Here is a 17,720-nt window from a genome sequence, read left to right on the forward strand (position 1 = left end):
GATGATGTCGATCGTGTATTTGTCGGACCCGTCGAGTAGCTGTGGGGAATCGTGTAATTACGACGGGGATGACCGCACTTCGGAGAAATAAGGAAGTGTGCGTACCAGAGAGATGATCTGTATCTCGACCTCATGAGACTCGTATGTACCTGGAGGACAACAAGGGCCGACGACATGGACAAGACCCCAATCAATTCGCGCGCGAGAGAAAGCAGAGTCGACTCAGTTCTTGTTAAGCAAAGCCTTTAACATATACAACATCTCCGCCGACCACTCCTCCAAACGCACAACCTCACACCCTTCCACGCGCTCCTTCGTATTCGACGAAAACAACACATGATTGGGCACCTTGTGTCGCTTGGAGGGCCGTGCATTGTTATTGTAGTCCACCACCACAGATTTTGCCGCGTCATCTAAATAACGAGGCCTGGGTCCGGCTGTTTTCGTTCTTGAGTCCGTCGCAGTTGGGCCTGTTACTTGCTCTTTTCCTTTTCCTTTGCTCTTGTCGAGAGGAGGAAGGTGTACTTCTTTCGCATTTCCGTTTCACTTGTCGAGAGGACGACAGAATAGAAATGCATTCCCGTCCGTCCTCGTCTGTGTCGATTCCCATGCCAAGCAGGTCCGAGATGCTATTCAGAGTGAAGACCACTGCAGAGTCAGAAACAGATGGCATGTCGACGGTCAGTACGAAGTGCGATGATCAAGTGTCAAGTGTTAGACTAGAGATTTAGGTCGACGAGAGCAAGAAGTAGGAAGAGGGGCCAGTGAAGAGAGAAGGGGTCGAAGCATAGGCCAGAGCGCAGATGAAGAACATAATGGACGACCGCGACGCGTTCAGGTTGCAGTCTGTGCCACGCGGAGCCACAGGTCGCGTCAAGAAAATATTTGCCAAAACGTGAGATTCAGAGCGCAGTACTATTTTGTCGCTCCATATCATTATTATATGCTAACCAATACCCTGCGAATATTATGAAGAAAGTGAACAGAAGAATAATATTTTCTAGGATTTACAGTGTTTTACTCAAGTGACCGTACGGTTGCGCGGAGTCCGAAGTCCGGCTGTGTCCAAGCCTGCGCCACAGTGGGCATCTGCATTTAAATCGACGGAGGGCAGAGTCGATGGGTCTTAAAAACTGTCAGTTGACGCGCCGAGGGTGTAAAAAAAGACTTGTGGACTGATTGAATGCTCGGAACGGAATATGAACGGAAAACTTGGCTCCGTGCAGAAATTCACCGTGGTTTGCAGCCCCCAAGATCAAGTTCAACGACGCTCTTGGCAGTTTTGCTGTGAGGTCATGACGGTAAGCAGCGGTCAGGGGGGACAACCATCTAGCAGCGCCTCCTGTCTGCTGCAAAACACGGACGGTGACATTCGACGATATCTTTGATACAGTGGACGTAGACCTAAGTTCGTCGAATTTTTTTCCTGCCGTTGAGGCTGCTCGACTGAGAAGGGAAAGTCATTAATAGTAAGCTGGCCTGATCTTGAAAGCAATGCTACGGTCGCAGGCTGTGAGCTTCGAGCAAGTACATCAGATAAGACAGTTGGCTGGATGAGGATGAGGATGAGGATGAGGATGAGGATGAGGATGAGGATGAGGATGAGGATGAGGATGAGGATGAGGATGAGGATGAGGATGAGGATGAGGATGAGGATGGATGTCAGATAGGCTGAGAGGCAGTACGAGTCGTTCCTGTGGCACCGAGTATTAAGACCTGCTTGATGAGCGGGTATAGAGCGTAGATCATGGTCAGTAGTTCATAGCCCAAGCGACTTGAACTTGAATAATGGTGCCTGAAAGTAGATAAAAAAAGGCTCAAAGACGCGTATTGACTATGAACGCGTGTACGTTCATCGATCTGAACTTGTTAAGCATGCCTAGCCTCGTCCATTGTTGTAATGAGCTCGAGGCTGAGCGTCGTCTCGGGACTCGGGACCTTTTTGGTGAGGATTGCATCGTAAGTACATTCAACTGAAGATCTACCCCCGCTTCAATTTCTTCGGATCCTACACACATCCAGTCAAGAGAAAATAGGTGAGGTGGAGACCAACAATCACTGATGATGAGCTATCCAAGAGAAAAGAGGTCAAGGGCCTGGGCAGGACTCACATTGCCTACATCCCCCATCTCCACATCGCCTTCATGATCATAGACTCTCTTCCTCCCCGACGGGCTCAAACTCCCCATCCCACCGTCCTCTTCGCCTTCCATCTTGATGTCGTCTCCGGATGATGAGCCAGCGGGAATGGCAGGAGCGGACCAGAGGTGGATTTGGGCGTCTTCGCCGCCCGAGAGGAGGACGTTGTGCTATCGTTTAGTAAACGCGAATAAGATTAGATTGATCCGGACGTGAAAAGATACGAAGAGGAGGGTGGAAGAGAGCACCTACCCGTTCATCCCACAACATCGACCTGACGACGCCACTGTGGCCCGTTGACCATATACGCTCGAGTGCCCATGAGGCCTCCCGATCTTCGTAGTCTGCATTACGGATGAGTGCGATATCGCCTCTAAACCGCGCACAGAAGTCAGTCAGAATGGCTAGTCCGTATGATGGAGAGTAGGCGCAAGAACATACTCGTTCGATCCTACGAAGACGCCCAATCCGCTGCTATCGGACATGTGGCAACCAACGAGATAATCCGTTACCCAGGTATTTTGAGCAGTATGGACCGAAGGGCTGCGAATATCGAGGTCCTGTCTTTGGTCTAACTGCTCACATTCACATCAGCCCCGAATATACCCACCAGATGAAGATGAAGTGCAACTAGAGCGTACCTCATGTGTCCACGTACTAACCGTCTCCATATCGCTCGCCGCCCACACGCATCTCGATCGTCCACGATTTTGGTGAAACCAGCCTACTTGGGATATACTGCATCCCCAGTTACTGACTTGAATGACGGCTTCGTCTTCGTCTTCTTCGTCTGCGTTGGATATGCTGATGAGACCGTCGGAGGACGCGGAGAGGAGGGTTCTTTGGTGGGATAGCGCGGGCGAAGACGTAGACGAGGACGAGGACTGACGGAGGAAGTGGAGGGCTGTTATGTCGTCGGAGTGGGTCGAGGCGTGGGTGCGGAGGGGTGCGACGGGATTTCGTGGATCCCTGCGAAGCAAACCATATACATAAGGCTTTGAGAAGGTAAAAGAGGGATTTGTTGGTTCTTTACCAGTACAAGATCAAAGCTTCATCGCTCTGCATGCCCGTTCCTGCCGCCACAGTCATACCATCGGGCGAAACATCTGCGCATAGCAAAGCGCGGGGTCTTCCTGCGAGGCGCACTGTGTAGGAACAGCACAGATACAGCCAGATTTATTCTTTGAGTGGTCAAAACGAGGTATACTCGAAAATGTAATGCGGAAGCTGTACATACTTTGTACAGCTACCGAGCCTGCCCTATCATCCCATACTTTGATGGTACCGTCTTTTCCAGAAGAGACCAGGGAGCGCTGATTCGTGCCAACGATGGCATCGACAGCACGCAGAGAAGTAGTTCCCCCTTCATGGCCATATAGAGATTGAGCCGGACGGAGAGAATGACTGTCGAAAAGATATATTTCATTCGACGGTGCCGAAGCGGAAGCGGCATAACGAGATGGGAGAGCGGCTAGGGAGAGGACATAGGCGTCAGAGGGAAGACGCGTAGATCTGAGTGGATTTGAGGTGTTCGTGAACGATGCCGACTGTGCGAGGGACATGTCTATGTTTTTGAACGAAATGGGTATGTCGGTATGTTTTTTTTGACGCGACGCGCGAACGGCGAAGTGCGCGGGAAAGAAAGAGTGCCTGTTTTGGATCTGGATCTTTTTAGGAACTCACAGCCGGGCCGAGAGCGTGCCAAGGCGCTGCCGCCATAGCGATCGGATTTCCAGTGGTCTCTGAGCTGAGCGGGGCGGACGGCTCGCATCCTCTCTCTCTCGCTCTCCATCATCCATTCCAACCGTCGTCGCGCTTGATTGTCCGCGACCGGTCTTCGTGCAGCTCTCATTCGTACACCCACGTTCTTTACCCACTCTCTTTTACCGGCCCACAAAGGCTTGTAGGCTTGTTAGAAAAACTAAGCGCATTTTTCCCCGTCGACGCCCTTCGTACGAACACCATGGCCCCCTCAGGTCAGTCAATATTTCAGTAAAATGGGTGAGCAAATAACTAATGAATATATGGATCACAGCTCGCCGCCACCGTCTGCCTCAGCACCCGCGCGACTACGTCCTTGTTCCCGCGCCGCTTGGTATGTTCAGTGCACCCCCATCGACCCTGTCCGCAGTCTTACCGTCGCTACTTCCAACAAACAGATCTCTCACTCGCGACCATGAGCGAGAAATCGCCACTTCCCGCCATCGTCGTCACGCCTTCTTCACCCTCGAGCTCAGGCGATTTCTCCATCGCCTTCCTCGCCCCCGCTCCCAAACCCTCCCTCTTCCAGCGCCTAACCTCTTCGCTTAGCTCTCCCACCAGTCCGACCTATCCGAACAGCCCCATAGCGCTCACCCTTTCTGATACCGACTCGGAAGCCGGCACACCGCCCCCATCCTCATCCGCCTTCCACATTCCTTCACAGTCCCCATCCTATTCGTCACTCTCGAATAAGTTGCAGCTCAAAGCACGCACCTCGTTCCTCCTGCTGTTGCTCTTCTTCATCCTCGCGTGCCATCTGCTCACTCATAGACTCGCGACGCGTATACCACATCTGGAGTTTGGGAACGTGAGGGATTTGACGCTTAATCCTGGCACGGAGTCGGCGACGAATGGGGTGGGCAGTTGGTGGGATTGGAACACCGTTTGGGGAGAGGATGCGGAAGCGGATGTGGATACGAGGGAGTTTGTGATCAGGGAAGGAGGGTCCGAGGTGGAGTTCCCGTTGGAGGCTGAAGAGGCTGAGTTTCCGCTGGAAGCTGAGCAGATCGGGACGGAGAATGCAGTATAGTTCGCTGGGGTGTGAAGGACATGATGTGGGATGTGGACACTGGCTTGAGGGAGAGAATTTATGTGGATACAGTTGTGGTTTTGGTGGACTTGCTGAACCGATTTTCGTTCGACGTGGTCAACGTAAGGCGCACTCTCGAGCAGGTCCCGTTCGCTTGATGATGCAGACTACGACCCCTCGGCTCGCCGTCCGTCGACTCCTTGGACATTTACACGGTACGCAGGTCGCCGATCCTGGCGCACGACGCTATACGCCCTTCAATTCATTCTTCTTCCTGCCGTCTACATACATACGCACTATTTATCACCTTCAACCCCTTCGAACTCACCGTTCTTGGTTTTGAACATACATCCATATCTACGCTTCGGGTTTTAGGTTTCCTTTCGGGTGACCACACACGCACACCATATCACACTGTCTGTGAGTGCAACCCCCTCTTTTTACTCTTCATCGGTATCGGTTGGAACCTCTTTTGAATCAAATTTTCTGGCTGGGAAAACGTCCTCTTTTACTTACTTACTCGCTACCCTTTTTTCTTTTCTCTTCTTCCCATGTTGCGTTCTCTCCATCCATCAACTATCGATTATCAATTTTATCAACCGTTTCAACCCCTTGATACCCAGCTTCAGCTGTACATATCTTTATCCCATTTTACCCACCCACCCATTGTTACCTGCGCTTTAGATAAAGCTGAGCATGGCATAGCGTAGCATAGCGTTACGCGTCACGGTGACGAGCGAGTCTTTCTACATATACAAGTATAGCTGGTATTTTTGCAGTGATGTCCGTGTTGTGCGTGTGAGGCGGACGGGCGACATCATCATCGATATCGCGTAGGGCGAGCGATATTGCGCTGGCAGGGTCCCGGGGCTACCAGTGCTCGATGCGTTACGCTGAACAAATGCAGGCGTCCTGAACGATCCAGGGGAATTCACAGACCTGATCCCATTTGGAGTCTGAATGAGAGGCAGGGAAAATTGGATCTTGATTCTTGAAAGCTAGAGAGAGTTGCAAGAGAGTTGATGTTACATATATACGACGGCATGCGAAGAGGCCTTCCAGTTGGCTCGTTGACAGGGGCGCGGAAGTTTATCACATGTGAGTGGATAATAAACAGGCGCTCGACGACGATACCTTGACGATAGGTAACTTACCTCTATGACCCACACCTCTGATTCCTTTACTTACACGGAATAAAGAAAAGAAGGCTCTGTTTTGGAATCAAAAACCTGCGTTGCCTTTTCGGCTTGTTTAATGTGAATCACAGCCACATGGATTTGTTTTTGTTGCAGGAAACCCAACGTTCTCGCCGCGTCTTGAAGTGGCCAACGGCTGGTTCGATCTCACGACCTCTCGGAGGAGGAATTGTTATTGAGGAATACCAACCGTTAGACCACTGCGGCATTGATAGGACTGGGCGTACCAGTAATATATACGACTCTTTCACTCCGATTTACACACATCTCTCGCTTGCTTTCGTCGCGAAACTAATTACTTTGCTTGACAATAAATCGATCATCGAGGAAGGACGAAGAATGCAACTGAAGAACGCGATATAACGGAGTGAAGGGGTCGTATGTATTTTTAGTACGTTCAGATCCATCAATGCCGCAGTGGTCTAACGGTCTGTAAGTATCGTTAGAATTATCCTCGCCACGAGAGGTGGCCGGTTCGAGCCAGCCTTGGGCCACTTGCGCGCGAGAAGCTTGGGTTTCCTGCAATCGAAAAGAAATCCATGTGGCTGTGATTCACATGAAGCCGAAAGGCAGCGCAGGTTTTTGACTCCAAACCTGAGCCCCTTTTTCTTCTTCTTGAATAGCCCTCTAGGCACAACAGGCGAAATACACACACAAATATCATACCAGAGGCGTCTGAATCATACAACGAGGAATTGAATCTGGACTAAGACGGTGGGCGACGTGCGAAACTTACTGAAAGTAATCGCGAACGCTCTCCATTCTGCGATGTCCGTGCCCGACACGCTGGTGGATGAACTTGAGTAAGGGCCTCCTAACCAATTGCCAGTGGCACTTCGATACTGCTGGGTGCAGTCAGCTGAAAGGATGAATCAAGGCGGATGCTCAGCACCATCGTGATACAGATACTGTACATATTTTGCGTCGAACTTCGAGCACGAACACAAGACCCGAACCGAGCGAGAAAGTGAATGAACGAATGAATAAAAGAACGAATGAGAGCAAGGCCAGCTCGGAGGAGTCCGTGTAATGAATAAGTCAGCGAACGAAAATGTATGTGCACTCTAAGTGAAAAGCAAAAGAAAAAAAAAGGTCCGAGCGTGTATAGTTTCAAACTTCTACAGGCCTCACTGCCACTACCCCTCCCTAGACACCAAGTACTTCCCGAGACAGCAAAGACGATCCGAGAGAGAGTACGCAAGAGCTCGACGCTCGAGTCAACCGGTGTCGAATGCCTAACCTGAGCCTCTCTTCCCGTGAGTGTCGATGTTCCCTGATTCCCCAAGCCTGAATCACTGGAGCGGTCCGCGTGACGGGCAAACACATACTCACACTGTCTGTCATGACGAGTACCCGGCTTCTTCATCGCGACGGCCGTGGCTTTCCCATGGCGCGATAATCGACACACGGCGTCCGTCGAAACTCGGCACAGTTGGAAGCTCCTTCTCATGGCCACCGGTGGATAACTCAGATGCCGTGTAAGTGTGGGTCCTGTTCGACATCTGATAGTGTTACGTACATTAGTCTCCATTTAGGATTCGACAAAAGAAAAAAGTGGGTAGGCGAACTGCGACGAACCGGTGATGGTAACCCTACTGCGGGTGGAGGGCGTTTCACAGGACTCACCAAGGTGTTGCTGAAGCGGCGTGAGTCGGAGGCTACATTCCAAGGGTTTGTGGAGCGGGATAGGGATATCGAGGTGCTGTTTCGGGGTCGGTTTGCGTAGTCATGGAGGTCTAGGACTGGGTGACAGATGTCGATCATTGATCCACAGATCGGTCGTCCATCAGTAGCTACAACGAACGGAACAAGGCAGCAACTCAAAGAGAAACTCACTGATTCGAGCACTCATCATGCTAGTCAGCGCAATACCAAGGGGGGCGAGGACAGTCGAGTCAGAGTTGTTATAGTAGGCGAAGAAGATGAGGTTGAGAACGTTGGAGACGGTTGTGATTATGAAGTAGGCGAGGGAGGAGCTCCAGAGGACCTGGTTGAATTCGGCTTGGGTGCCACCATTGGCCTCATTGCCCCGTTTACCAGCGCGGGAGTTGAAGTTGGCAACGAGGCGCTGGTAGGTGACGATGATGATAATGATGTCGAATATGGTTCCACTCTAGGTTGATTCACGGACATAGTTTCACGAACGCGGTCCCAGTGAACGAGCGGGCAGGGGCCAAGAGTGATGAGAGAGTTGTGTTGTCTGTGGAACAGACAAGACATACCATGTAATAAACCCAGCCAATGTTCACCTTCTTACTATACTGAATCAAACAGTTCCCTGACGACCCAGCCTTGAACTTCCGAAAAGCGAACAACTGCGCAAATATCTCCACGGCGGAAACAATAAACGCCAGTAAGGAAAGAGATACTGTCGGTAGTCTTTCCTTGTTCCAGATCGCGGAAGTGCGAACGACGAAGATGATATGACTGGCCCAGGACGCGACACATTGCACGATGGGCATGACGTGGTAGTAGCGCTCGCAGGATTCCTGGGTGAAGTTATGGCCGAAAAATCCGAAGAGGTTCAAACAGATCGCTGCGAGGCCGATGTACTGTGCATAGGTAGGTAGGTCAGGTATAGGGGTTATTGAGAGTGTTTTTGAGGGAGGGGCCGCACCCGAGTCATGATCAAGAGGATGCATGCGGTACTGGGTTTGTACCAGCATCGCTGCTTTCTGTCTGTGTGGTTTGACTCTTAGAAACGAAAGATGGAAAGGCACAAGGATGGGGCCTACAAAGCCGGATCTCTGCTGGCAGCGTGACAATCCAGTCGTAGACGAAGAACGACAGAGCGACCTAATCCGGGAACGTCTGAGCATGCAGTTGGACAAATTTGGCTCGGTGGATGATGACACGTACGATCCGGAAGTATTTGGTAGCATCATTCCACGCTGTCATTGTTGATACAGACGGTGAGGACGTTTCCAGACAGTCAAAGTACAATCGCGCTCGAAGCCAGCTTCTTCAGTTCAAGAAAGAAGAGAGGACCATGCCAGTGGAAAAGGAAAGGAAAGGAACGGAAAGAAATGAGAAATGACTTAGCTACGGGTTGGGTGGTCATGTCGTATTAACACCGCGGGCAGCTCTCACGGGCATGTCGTCAGGAACAAGGAAACGAACTACAGAGTCGCCACACCGCCACACGGCGAAGTGGGGCTCCTCGGCCGGCCAATTGCTTTCTGACTTCCAAAAATAGCAAGAAGCCGGCGGCCCAATGCGGCTCGTAGCAGCCTTTCTCCCTCCTCTCTTACACTCCCACACATTTCCATTCCGTCTCTCTCTTGGCCTCAAACCTGTATACAATTATCGTACAATCCTACCGTCTGCACATATTAACAACCAAGGTTTCTGAGCGCCTGAGAAAATGGCGTTCCTATTCTTCGCCAGACTGGCTATTCTCAGTGCGTTACCACCTCTCTCGCCAAGATGGCCAAGTCTGCCATGATTGACTGACGCTTAACTCTCATTTCTCTCATCCTCTGCGCTCACATCTGCTCATGCGATTGTATCAACGTCATTAAAACTCACACCAATCGAATGGGCTGGTCCGAAACACACAGGCTTCTCCGTCCTCTTGTCGCTAACGGTGCTGGCGCTGAGCCTCGACTTGATCTATGTACACCAAAAAATGAACCAATACGGGGACAATTACGGGGACGCTGGTTCGTCAGGGATGAGTGGAAGTAATGGAGGAGGGGACGATGGCCCGGATAGGTCGAGTGCGTTGTGTGCGGCGGTCGCGATTTTGAGCGTTGCGGCGACTTTGCCTATGTGAGTAATTACTGTTCAACCTTTATCACCTTTTCTGGAATATAGCCGGAATGATGGAGGGCAAGCTGGGCCATGCGCACCTTGAGGATCGATTCAATCGACGGTGGACGGAAAGAGGCAGCGCTTTGAAAGGAAGCGAAGAGAAGACGGAGAATCTGCGCTGGTGCTGACTTGTGTTTGGTTACGAACAATAGGTTGATCGTGGATCTATTGAAACGCAAGTCATTCATCTCTATGGTCGTCGTCGAAGCTAGCTGTCTCTGTGAGCTCATCCCTCTTTGCTGTCCTCGCTCCACTTCTAAGACATTTTTGCCCCTCCTGTCTTCAGGCGTGCTCTGGATACTCTGGCTTGCTTGCGGGGCATTCACAATTGTAGACAACGATTCACATTTATTAAGTGCTTTGGATTGCGACGATATTCCCAGTAAGTACTTCTACTGCTTGTGGGGCGTCGTCGTCGATCTCAACGTTGTTGTGATAACCCAGGCGCATCGAGATGCTACGAGGCCAAGTTCATCGAGGTGTTTGCGTTAATTAATTGGATAACACGTACGCCCTCACATTCCTTTTCAGCTCGAATCACGGCCTGACATCTGTTCATCCTGCGCTCTCGCCAGTAATGATCTACGCCAACACCCTCTTCACTCTCGGCGTCATCGGCCACATGCGGAAACAGCCACTCTGGTTCTCCGTCGTCCGAGAAGCACCGATGCTCTCACCTGCAGAAGAACGTTCACCAGAATCGATCAAGCTTCTCAGTTCTGCCAGTAGCTTCTCGACAGACGACGAGCCGACCTACAACAATCACAGTCATCCTCACACTCATGTACATGGTCCTTCGAGCTATGCCGTGCAGACTCAGCAGGCGATACTACCTGGGGGAGGAACACCGTCTATGATCACGAGAGGGTTCGCTGGGAGGACGAATAGGAGGATGACGGGGTCGACGCTGCCGCCGACGTATGTCGAGGAATGTTGATCTCGCTTGTTCTTCTTTCATCACCCTATCTATCCGTTTCTCTTCTGTTCCATATGCCTCTGTTCTGCTTGTTAGTCGCTCGCCCCTAGAGTATGACCCTCCTCTGTATTCGCTCCTTCGTGCCGCTGTCTCTCACACTCGCTCTCACCCTCGGTCATTTACTGGAACACATGTACGATTTTCGTTGTCGCTATCACCATCGCTGTGAATTTTCGCATCGTTTATTATATCGTATCGCCTTCATCCTTCCCAAATCTATTATCCTACTTACTCCTTCTCTATGTTCCCCGCCTTCCTGCGTTCTTTGCTTGGTGTCACTCTGTATCAGTATTCCCCTTTCAGCCATTGTGCATACTCACTCTCATTGCTCCGGATTCTCTCTACTCCTGTTTGGTCTCTTTTCTTTTCGGGCTGTCGTGGTTTGGCAATATGGACAGAAGTACATAGTACGTTAGTAATAGGTTCTGTATATAGCGTTGTTTTTTTGTCAGAGTACATCACCGAATCGAATGGATCTTGTGTGTACGCTGGACACTCTTACTGACTGTTCGAGCGTCATTATGGTTCAGATCGAATTACTCGGGGAACAAGCTATACTTTACACAATGATCAGGGGGTTGCTACCGTCACTTTCTCTCCTGCATCGCTATGCACCCGGTAGAGTACGCCCAGAAAGACATATTCGGGATCCTTCGCAGTCCTTTTAAATTACGAGATCCTCTATTAGACTCAGGGTTGGAATGTGAGACAACCCGAGGTGGCATTATAGGTTCAATCGTGCGACAACTTTTCTGGTGAGGCCTAACGGGAGGTCAACACGATCGACCCTCGCCTTTCGCGGCGTCACAACTTCGCATCTTCCAGCGGACGTTGACCGGGCTGGAAGCTGGAGGGAGATGTCTGCTTGGACACACGACGATTGTGACCTCCAGTGCACCGTCGACCGGATTTTGTGGCAGAAGGCCGTTAACATCAACAAAACATAGCAAGTCGGTTAGTTCTTCTTCACACACTCCCGGAACAGATCGTTTCTAAGCGTCGATGAACAAAGGACCTTCAGGTGCAGCAGGAACTACAAGAAAAACCGTGTTCTTTCTCCTTGAAGGTTGAGTTTGAGTTTGTATTTCGAAGTGAGACGATGTCGCAAACGTGCTTGCGCCACAACGATTCACACAGTGACACAGGTGACACCAGCAGTGATACTTGGGCCACCTTATCCAGCATTTCCCTCCGTTCCCTGACAAACCTCAATCTGCTTTGGCTGGGCCTCCTCTAGCGAACAGCTTTACTCTCTCGGTCGACGCGAATAAATACTACTGAAACGTCACAACTCACGCCCTGATCCGTCTTCCTCTTGCCATCACCCGGCGTGATCCATATATCCCTTCTCCCCAAAACATCTATATGTCGAGGACATAGTTCCCCCAAAGTTCTCGAGTTACCTAGCTACGTGTACGCGTACGAACTATGGACGCCATAGACAACCTTTTTAACGCGATTGCGACGCCGCTTGGGGCGTCGGCTTCGCAGCTCAAGGTGTGTTGCATTCTTCTGGTCTTATTCTTTCCGGCGTTTTGACCGACTTGACCATTTTTGTGCACTTCGTCGTACTTGGATTTGTTGCGGACGCGAATGCTATGGTTCACGTTGACCTTGTGGTGGTCGATACTAGCTTATAACATGCCTTCTCGTCTCCTACCCACTTGGCAGCGTCTTCATCCGCATCCCTTCCTCTCAGCCAGCCTACAAACACCTCTTCAACATATCCATAGCCCTGTTTTACCTGGTGCCTATGCTCAATATGTTCTGGGGTCTGGTGCAGTTGAGCGCGGATGTGCTGGTGACGTGGATCGTAGCGGACAGGATGAAGGGGCAGGGGACGAAGATGCCATGGGTTGTGTTCTGGTGAGTATTCATGGGCTCAACGCGGTTGTCACTACCGATACTGGGCTGCGGGTGATGTTGACGGGCTCTGTGATTCTTACAGGCTCATGATGGGACATTTGACGATCAAGTGAGTGTTTCATTTTTCTTTTCGCGCGTCGGAAAAGCAGAAGGAATTAATGGGAATGAGAACAGCCATGTCATTCGAGCGATTTACGACTTAGGTTACGAGACGATAGAGATCACGGGGCCGCAGATGGTGCTCGTTATGAAGCTCACGACGTTTGCGTGGAATGTTTACGATGGACAACGGCCTGTTGAGGTAGCGTTCGTTTTTTTATTTGCGCAACCTGATCATCGTTTTCTAACATGTCGTGACAACTGTAAAGGATCTGGACAAATGGCAGCTCGAGAAACGAGTGACCAAATTCCCTTCACTCATAGAATTTTTTGGATATGCGTACGTCTCCCATGCCTTTGCGAAACACCGCATCCTCGAATGCATCTGATCAAGTTACGCCACACCTTCCCAGATTCTACTTCCCCGGCATCCTTGTAGGTCCCTACCTCGAATACAACGCCTACATCTCCCTCGTCGACGAGTCACTATTTAAAATCACCCAAGCCGAGCCAACGCCCACAGACGACGCCACCGAACGTAAACACAAGCGCAAAGTGCCCAAGGGTCGCAAACGCGTGGCGTACCGCAAGGGGCTGTATGGGTTGCTGTACTTGGGCTTGTTCCTTGTGTTTTGGCCAAAATTCAACTTTGGTCTGGCCATTACGGATTGGTTCTTGGAGCAGAACCTGATTGTTAGGTCTGTCTTTGTCATCTCGCCCCTCTGGGCCACTGCCTTCGGCCTGTCGAGCTTTATTCCCGAACTGACCCTGGCTGCATCATGTTCTACCAGGATCCTCTTCTTCCAAATCTGCGGTTTCTTCGAACGCGTGAAGTACTACGGCATCTGGACGCTCACCGAAGGCGCGAGCATCCTCACCGGCCTCGGCTTCACAGGCTACGACGCCTCCGGTCGCTCGACCTGGAACGGTGCCGCCAACGTGAACGTCTGGCTGATCGAGTTTGCGCCCAACTTCAAGGTCCTTCTCGACTCATGGAACATGAAGACGAACGTGTGGTTGAGGGAGTGTGTGTACAAGAGGGTGACGCCGAAGGGGACGAAGCCAGGGTTCAAGAGTAGTATGATCACGTTCGGAACGAGCGCGTTTTGGGTGGGTATTTTCCTTGTTATTATTTTTCTTGCCTTGTCGGAAGTCGGGAGCCAAACGTACTGATTCGTTGATTGATCTTTCGTAGCATGGCATTGCGACTGGATACTACCTCACATTCGCCTTTGGAGGCTTTGTCCAAACGGCGGGCCGTCTCTGCCGTGCCAGCATCAGACCTCTTCTCCTCCCAGCCGCGGCCCCTTCGTCTGCTCCCAAAATCTCTCAGGACTCCAAGACTTCACTTAAACCCGAAGCTATCACCGTCAAGACGAACGGCACCACGAACACCACAACCACCCTTCAAGCCAAACTAACACTCCCTGCACCTGTCTCCACCACTCAATCGGCACTCAAACAGATCTACGACTATCTCGGCATCCTCTCCTCTATCCTTCTCGTAAACTACACCGCCGCGCCCTTCATGCTCCTCTCCTTCAGCTCTTCCATCGAATGCTGGCGCCGCTTAGGATGGTACGGCCACTGGATGATCGCCCTCTCTATGACGTTCTTCTACTCTGGGGGGACGAAGTGGCTCAAGGGCGTGCAGAAGAAACGAGTGCAGAGTTTGGAGATCGCGGTGGAAGGGTCTAATACGCCTGCTGGTCTTTCGAGGGCGAGCAGCTTTGACGTGCTTTATATGCCGCCGGTGGATTCTGCGGCGAGGGAGGTCGAGAAAAGGATGCCACACTGAGCTAGTGGGAGGTACTGAGGGACGTGGTCAACGCGCTGTGAAGAATCTGCTGAAGGGATGCTGTGGACCTACATAGTTTCTATACCGAATACCTTACAGCCTTATATCTGAGAGCGGCGAGTTTTCGGGCTGCATTGAGTCCATTTACCTTGCGGGAGGACTGAAGTGCATACTCAGAATCCTGATATGTTGAGTGATGCAGTGGCATAACTCACACACGAGGGCAGCGAGACTCGAGCGGTTTTATGGGTCGGTCAAGGGGCATGTCAATGTCAGCATGAGGCGGTGTAATGCATACAATTGGTAGACTCATGGAAGTGAGAGATAGAATAAAAGACAGCAAAAGCCCATGTAACACATAGCGACAACCACGACAAGACAGACCCCTCTCCCCAGCCATCCGCCCTCGCCCCGGACTCGACGTCAACGTCGATTTTAGGTCGTTTAGACCTTGAAGCCACGAGACTTTCGGCGACCGCGACCACGCTCGAACTAAAGCAATCGTCGGTAAGACATCGAAAACTACAGGAAGCATACAGTAACGCACCTTCCGACCCTTGGAGATGGTGTAGGGCTTTTTGTTCTTGTGGGGGCCCATACCGAAGTGCTTAACGGACTCACGGGCGGTCCTCTTTCCGCGAAGAAGGACCGTGTTGGAGCCGGTGGGCGAGCGCATGGCGAGCTGGTCGAGGGTGATGGCCTCACCACCAGCAGCAAGGATACGCTCCTTAGCGGCCTGGGTGAAGCGGAGGGCGGCAATGGAAAGCTTGGGGACCTGGGTGACACGGACGTCGTCTGTTACAGTTCCAACTTGGATGATAACTTTCGATGAGAGGTCGTCCACGCTGGAGGTCTCCTTGATTATGCGGGAGAGAGACAGCGGGGGGCGGTTGGTCTTGGAGAGGAAGAGACGGTGGAGGATGACCTATATTTTCCAAAATGCAGACGCGCAGAGTAAGTCAAATAGCTCTTGTAATTTCCCGTGTAAAGCAACGAGACCTTGTTGAATTTAGCGTCGGTACGGCGAGCAAGGAAACGGTACAACTGGCATAAAGCATGAGTTCAGAAGTTCATGTGAATATATCTAAACGAAGACATACCTTGACGAGCAAGAGGAGGTAGGGGTCCTCGCTCTTGGGGGCGGTCCTCTGGCCCTTCTTGACGTGGTGCTTGACGATATCGATACCCTATCCATTGCGAGGAATGTCAGAAACAGCGGCGCCGACACCGACGACAGCGAGCTCACCATCTTGTCCTTGCCGAAAGCCTTGTCTTGTTTGCTGTTGTTGGTACCTCTGAACGGGAGGCTGATGAACTGTACAGTAGCTTACATAATGCAGTCGGGGCTCGAAATTGAGGCATCTCCGACTGAAATTTGCCCGGTCTTCAGGCCACGCGCACGGCGCGCCTGCTCCATACCCCAGAGCCCACCATGGTGCGTACGCGTCTCTTTGACGTCTTCGTCGACAGCGAGCAAGGGTACTGATCCATCGTACAGTATAGCGACTCTGCACCAGCTCCCGCCGTCGACCCTTACTCGGACGCGTACAACCAGCCCCCGGCAGCGGCGCCCATGGACGCAGACCCCCCCGTCAAACGAGAGCGCTCTCGTTCTCGCAGTCCTCGCAGCGACCGTTTCCGTAGCCCTCCACCCTTCCGTCGAAGGTCTCCCGCCCCAAGGAGGCCGTCTCATGCACCCATTGTAAGCTATATTTCTTCTCTTCGTTGCCGCATCAACAGTTGACCCGAGTTGGCGCGTCAGGCTCCGAACCCGTCCAACGTACTGGGCATTTTCGGTCTCAGCATCCGCACCACCGAGCGCGACCTCGACGATGAGTTCTCTCGCTTCGGACGCGTTGAAAAGGTCACCATCGTGTATGACCAGAGGGTACGTCGTGTTACCCTCGTGTACCTTGCGTCATCACTCACCGCTATTCCAGTCTGACCGCTCCCGTGGCTTCGGGTTCATCAAAATGAGCACCGTCGCCGAAGCCGAAAAGTGTATCCAGGAATTAAACGGCGTCGTAAGAGCATTTTCTCGACGCCTGCTAGACGCCTCGCTCATCTTGCCACAGGACTTGAACGGTCGTCGTATCCGTGTTGACTTCTCTGTCACCGACCGCCCTCACGCGCCGACTCCCGGAGAATACATGGGACATCGCCGCACCCCTCGCGACTCATACCACGGCAGGGACAGAGATCCCCGCGACAGGGACCGTGACTATGGCCGGCGTGGATCTGACCGTGATAGAGACCGTGACCCTTACGGACGTGATAGCAGGGATTGGCGCGATCGCCGCAGCCCTCCTCCTTCTCGTGGTGGTCGCTACTCTCCCGAGTATAGAAGGCGTCGCAGCTACTCCAGAAGTCCTCCTCGAGGCAGCAGCCCTACTCGTGCTCGCGACTACGATGCGCCTGCCACGAACGGAGATTCTTCTCGGTGGTAAGGCTGCTGCTATTGCTCTGTTGGCGCCCTCGTCTCGGATCTCGTCAGTAGTAGGACAAGGCTGGCGATCAAGGCGAAGGTGAAGACTTATGAAGGACAAGTCACCGAAGTTTTGTCAAGAGAATGAAGAGTGTCGTTTGGTCGTCATTTTGGACTTCTCAAGTCATCAAGTTCTCTAGCCCCTACGATAGCGCCCCCAAGTTTTCAAGTCTCAAGTGTTACTCCCTTCCAATATGCTCTCCTCTTTCTTGTAATATTCCTTCCCTTTGGCTACCGTCGTTCATACGTTCCAAGTACAAGCCTTCAATACCTTTCCGGTGGCAGTATCGACCATGGCCCGTCGTCGGTTCCGCCGCCTACATACAAGCGTGAATAAGTCAAACCCTGTTGGCAAGAAATGTGTATGCCCCGTATGTCCTTTCACGTACCGTTTCTACTAATCGCCTCGCGTTGGCCGTCAAGTGGGAGTCATGGGGCATGTATCGCCTGGACGGAAACCTCATGTCGATGCATATTAACTCGCTATATTCATTTCCGGCGGTAATCATGTACGGCTCGTGCTTTTCTTGTATTGGGTGCGTATGGCGCATGGTGGC

The 17,720-nt window shown here is 51.8% G+C and overlaps 8 protein-coding genes across 8 annotated transcripts; 4 read left to right on the top strand and 4 right to left on the bottom strand.

The window, feature by feature from the left end:
• Positions 1–123: 123 nt before the first annotated feature.
• STEHIDRAFT_122470 (uncharacterized protein) lies at positions 124–664 on the bottom strand. Its single transcript, XM_007305532.1, has 2 exons — positions 526–664; positions 124–494 (listed from the first exon to the last, which is right to left on the bottom strand). The coding sequence occupies exons 1-2, from the start codon at positions 608–610 to the stop codon at positions 223–225; spliced, it is 357 nt and encodes a 118-aa protein (XP_007305594.1). The 5' UTR covers positions 611–664; the 3' UTR covers positions 124–222.
• Positions 665–1,944: 1,280 nt separating this feature from the next.
• On the bottom strand, positions 1,945–3,722 carry STEHIDRAFT_81011 (WD40 repeat-like protein). Its single transcript, XM_007305234.1, has 7 exons — positions 3,377–3,722; positions 3,173–3,284; positions 2,781–3,108; positions 2,581–2,714; positions 2,392–2,512; positions 2,112–2,309; positions 1,945–2,008 (listed from the first exon to the last, which is right to left on the bottom strand). Exons 1-7 carry the CDS (start codon positions 3,699–3,701, stop codon positions 1,982–1,984), a joined length of 1,245 nt encoding a protein of 414 aa, XP_007305296.1. The 5' UTR covers positions 3,702–3,722; the 3' UTR covers positions 1,945–1,981.
• A 174-nt stretch (positions 3,723–3,896) lies between these two features.
• Positions 3,897–5,590, top strand: STEHIDRAFT_169455 (uncharacterized protein). The gene is made up of 3 exons (XM_007305533.1): positions 3,897–4,115; positions 4,175–4,234; positions 4,299–5,590. Exons 1-3 carry the CDS (start codon positions 4,103–4,105, stop codon positions 4,928–4,930), a joined length of 705 nt encoding a protein of 234 aa, XP_007305595.1. The 5' UTR covers positions 3,897–4,102; the 3' UTR covers positions 4,931–5,590.
• Positions 5,591–7,593: 2,003 nt separating this feature from the next.
• STEHIDRAFT_59192 (uncharacterized protein) lies at positions 7,594–9,024 on the bottom strand (the record flags this gene model as incomplete). Its single annotated transcript, XM_007305129.1, has 6 exons — positions 7,594–7,868; positions 7,963–8,237; positions 8,272–8,678; positions 8,744–8,805; positions 8,862–8,922; positions 8,986–9,024. The coding sequence occupies 6 exons, from the start codon at positions 9,022–9,024 to the stop codon at positions 7,594–7,596; spliced, it is 1,119 nt and encodes a 372-aa protein (XP_007305191.1).
• A 354-nt stretch (positions 9,025–9,378) lies between these two features.
• On the top strand, positions 9,379–11,253 carry STEHIDRAFT_147925 (uncharacterized protein). The gene is made up of 6 exons (XM_007305534.1): positions 9,379–9,527; positions 9,687–9,897; positions 10,092–10,159; positions 10,226–10,321; positions 10,384–10,446; positions 10,515–11,253. Exons 1-6 carry the CDS (start codon positions 9,491–9,493, stop codon positions 10,874–10,876), a joined length of 837 nt encoding a protein of 278 aa, XP_007305596.1. The 5' UTR covers positions 9,379–9,490; the 3' UTR covers positions 10,877–11,253.
• A 1,005-nt stretch (positions 11,254–12,258) lies between these two features.
• Positions 12,259–14,797, top strand: STEHIDRAFT_122477 (MBOAT-domain-containing protein). The gene is made up of 8 exons (XM_007305535.1): positions 12,259–12,412; positions 12,549–12,781; positions 12,864–12,890; positions 12,956–13,082; positions 13,150–13,220; positions 13,294–13,578; positions 13,672–13,990; positions 14,076–14,797. Exons 1-8 carry the CDS (start codon positions 12,344–12,346, stop codon positions 14,676–14,678), a joined length of 1,734 nt encoding a protein of 577 aa, XP_007305597.1. The 5' UTR covers positions 12,259–12,343; the 3' UTR covers positions 14,679–14,797.
• A 325-nt stretch (positions 14,798–15,122) lies between these two features.
• STEHIDRAFT_132119 (60S ribosomal protein L18-B) lies at positions 15,123–16,112 on the bottom strand (the record flags this gene model as incomplete). The annotated part of the gene is made up of 5 exons (XM_007305536.1): positions 15,123–15,170; positions 15,226–15,603; positions 15,678–15,722; positions 15,779–15,865; positions 16,110–16,112. The coding sequence occupies 5 exons, from the start codon at positions 16,110–16,112 to the stop codon at positions 15,123–15,125; spliced, it is 561 nt and encodes a 186-aa protein (XP_007305598.1).
• Positions 16,111–17,125, top strand: STEHIDRAFT_132120 (RNA-binding domain-containing protein; the record flags this gene model as incomplete). The annotated part of the gene is made up of 5 exons (XM_007305537.1): positions 16,111–16,113; positions 16,177–16,380; positions 16,441–16,566; positions 16,619–16,702; positions 16,754–17,125. 5 exons carry the CDS (start codon positions 16,111–16,113, stop codon positions 17,123–17,125), a joined length of 789 nt encoding a protein of 262 aa, XP_007305599.1.
• Between the last annotated feature and the right edge of the window lie 595 nt (positions 17,126–17,720).

The sequence above is a fragment of the Stereum hirsutum genome (assembly GCF_000264905.1).
Source record: "Stereum hirsutum FP-91666 SS1 unplaced genomic scaffold STEHIscaffold_9, whole genome shotgun sequence".
Taxonomy (NCBI): Eukaryota; Fungi; Basidiomycota; class Agaricomycetes; order Russulales; family Stereaceae; genus Stereum; species Stereum hirsutum.

What these genes read in the sequence shown, in the direction of transcription:
- STEHIDRAFT_122477 (XM_007305535.1), top strand. Translation starts at nt 12,344, where the DNA reads ATGGACGCCATAGACAACCTTTTTAACGCGATTGCGACGCCGCTTGGG. An exon ending in CGTCGGCTTCGCAGCTCAAG is followed by an intron (nt 12,413 to 12,548) that starts GTGTGTTGCATT and finishes GGTCGATACTAG; the next exon opens with CTTATAACATGCCTTCTCGT. An exon ending in TCGGAACGAGCGCGTTTTGG is followed by an intron (nt 13,991 to 14,075) that starts GTGGGTATTTTC and finishes GATCTTTCGTAG; the next exon opens with CATGGCATTGCGACTGGATA.
- STEHIDRAFT_122470 (XM_007305532.1), bottom strand. Translation starts at nt 610, where the DNA reads ATGGGAATCGACACAGACGAGGACGGACGGGAATGCATTTCTATTCTG. An exon ending in GAAACGGAAATGCGAAAGAA is followed by an intron (nt 495 to 525) that starts GTACACCTTCCT and finishes ACAAGAGCAAAG; the next exon opens with GAAAAGGAAAAGAGCAAGTA.
- STEHIDRAFT_81011 (XM_007305234.1), bottom strand. Translation starts at nt 3,701, where the DNA reads ATGTCCCTCGCACAGTCGGCATCGTTCACGAACACCTCAAATCCACTC. An exon ending in TTAGTACGTGGACACATGAG is followed by an intron (nt 2,715 to 2,780) that starts GTACGCTCTAGT and finishes GAATGTGAGCAG; the next exon opens with TTAGACCAAAGACAGGACCT. An exon ending in GTCTTCGTAGGATCGAACGA is followed by an intron (nt 2,513 to 2,580) that starts GTATGTTCTTGC and finishes TGCGCGGTTTAG; the next exon opens with AGGCGATATCGCACTCATCC.
- STEHIDRAFT_169455 (XM_007305533.1), top strand. An exon ending in CCTTGTTCCCGCGCCGCTTG is followed by an intron (nt 4,235 to 4,298) that starts GTATGTTCAGTG and finishes TCCAACAAACAG; the next exon opens with ATCTCTCACTCGCGACCATG.
- STEHIDRAFT_147925 (XM_007305534.1), top strand. Translation starts at nt 9,491, where the DNA reads ATGGCGTTCCTATTCTTCGCCAGACTGGCTATTCTCA. An exon ending in GTTGCGGCGACTTTGCCTAT is followed by an intron (nt 9,898 to 10,091) that starts GTGAGTAATTAC and finishes TACGAACAATAG; the next exon opens with GTTGATCGTGGATCTATTGA. An exon ending in GGATTGCGACGATATTCCCA is followed by an intron (nt 10,322 to 10,383) that starts GTAAGTACTTCT and finishes GTGATAACCCAG; the next exon opens with GCGCATCGAGATGCTACGAG.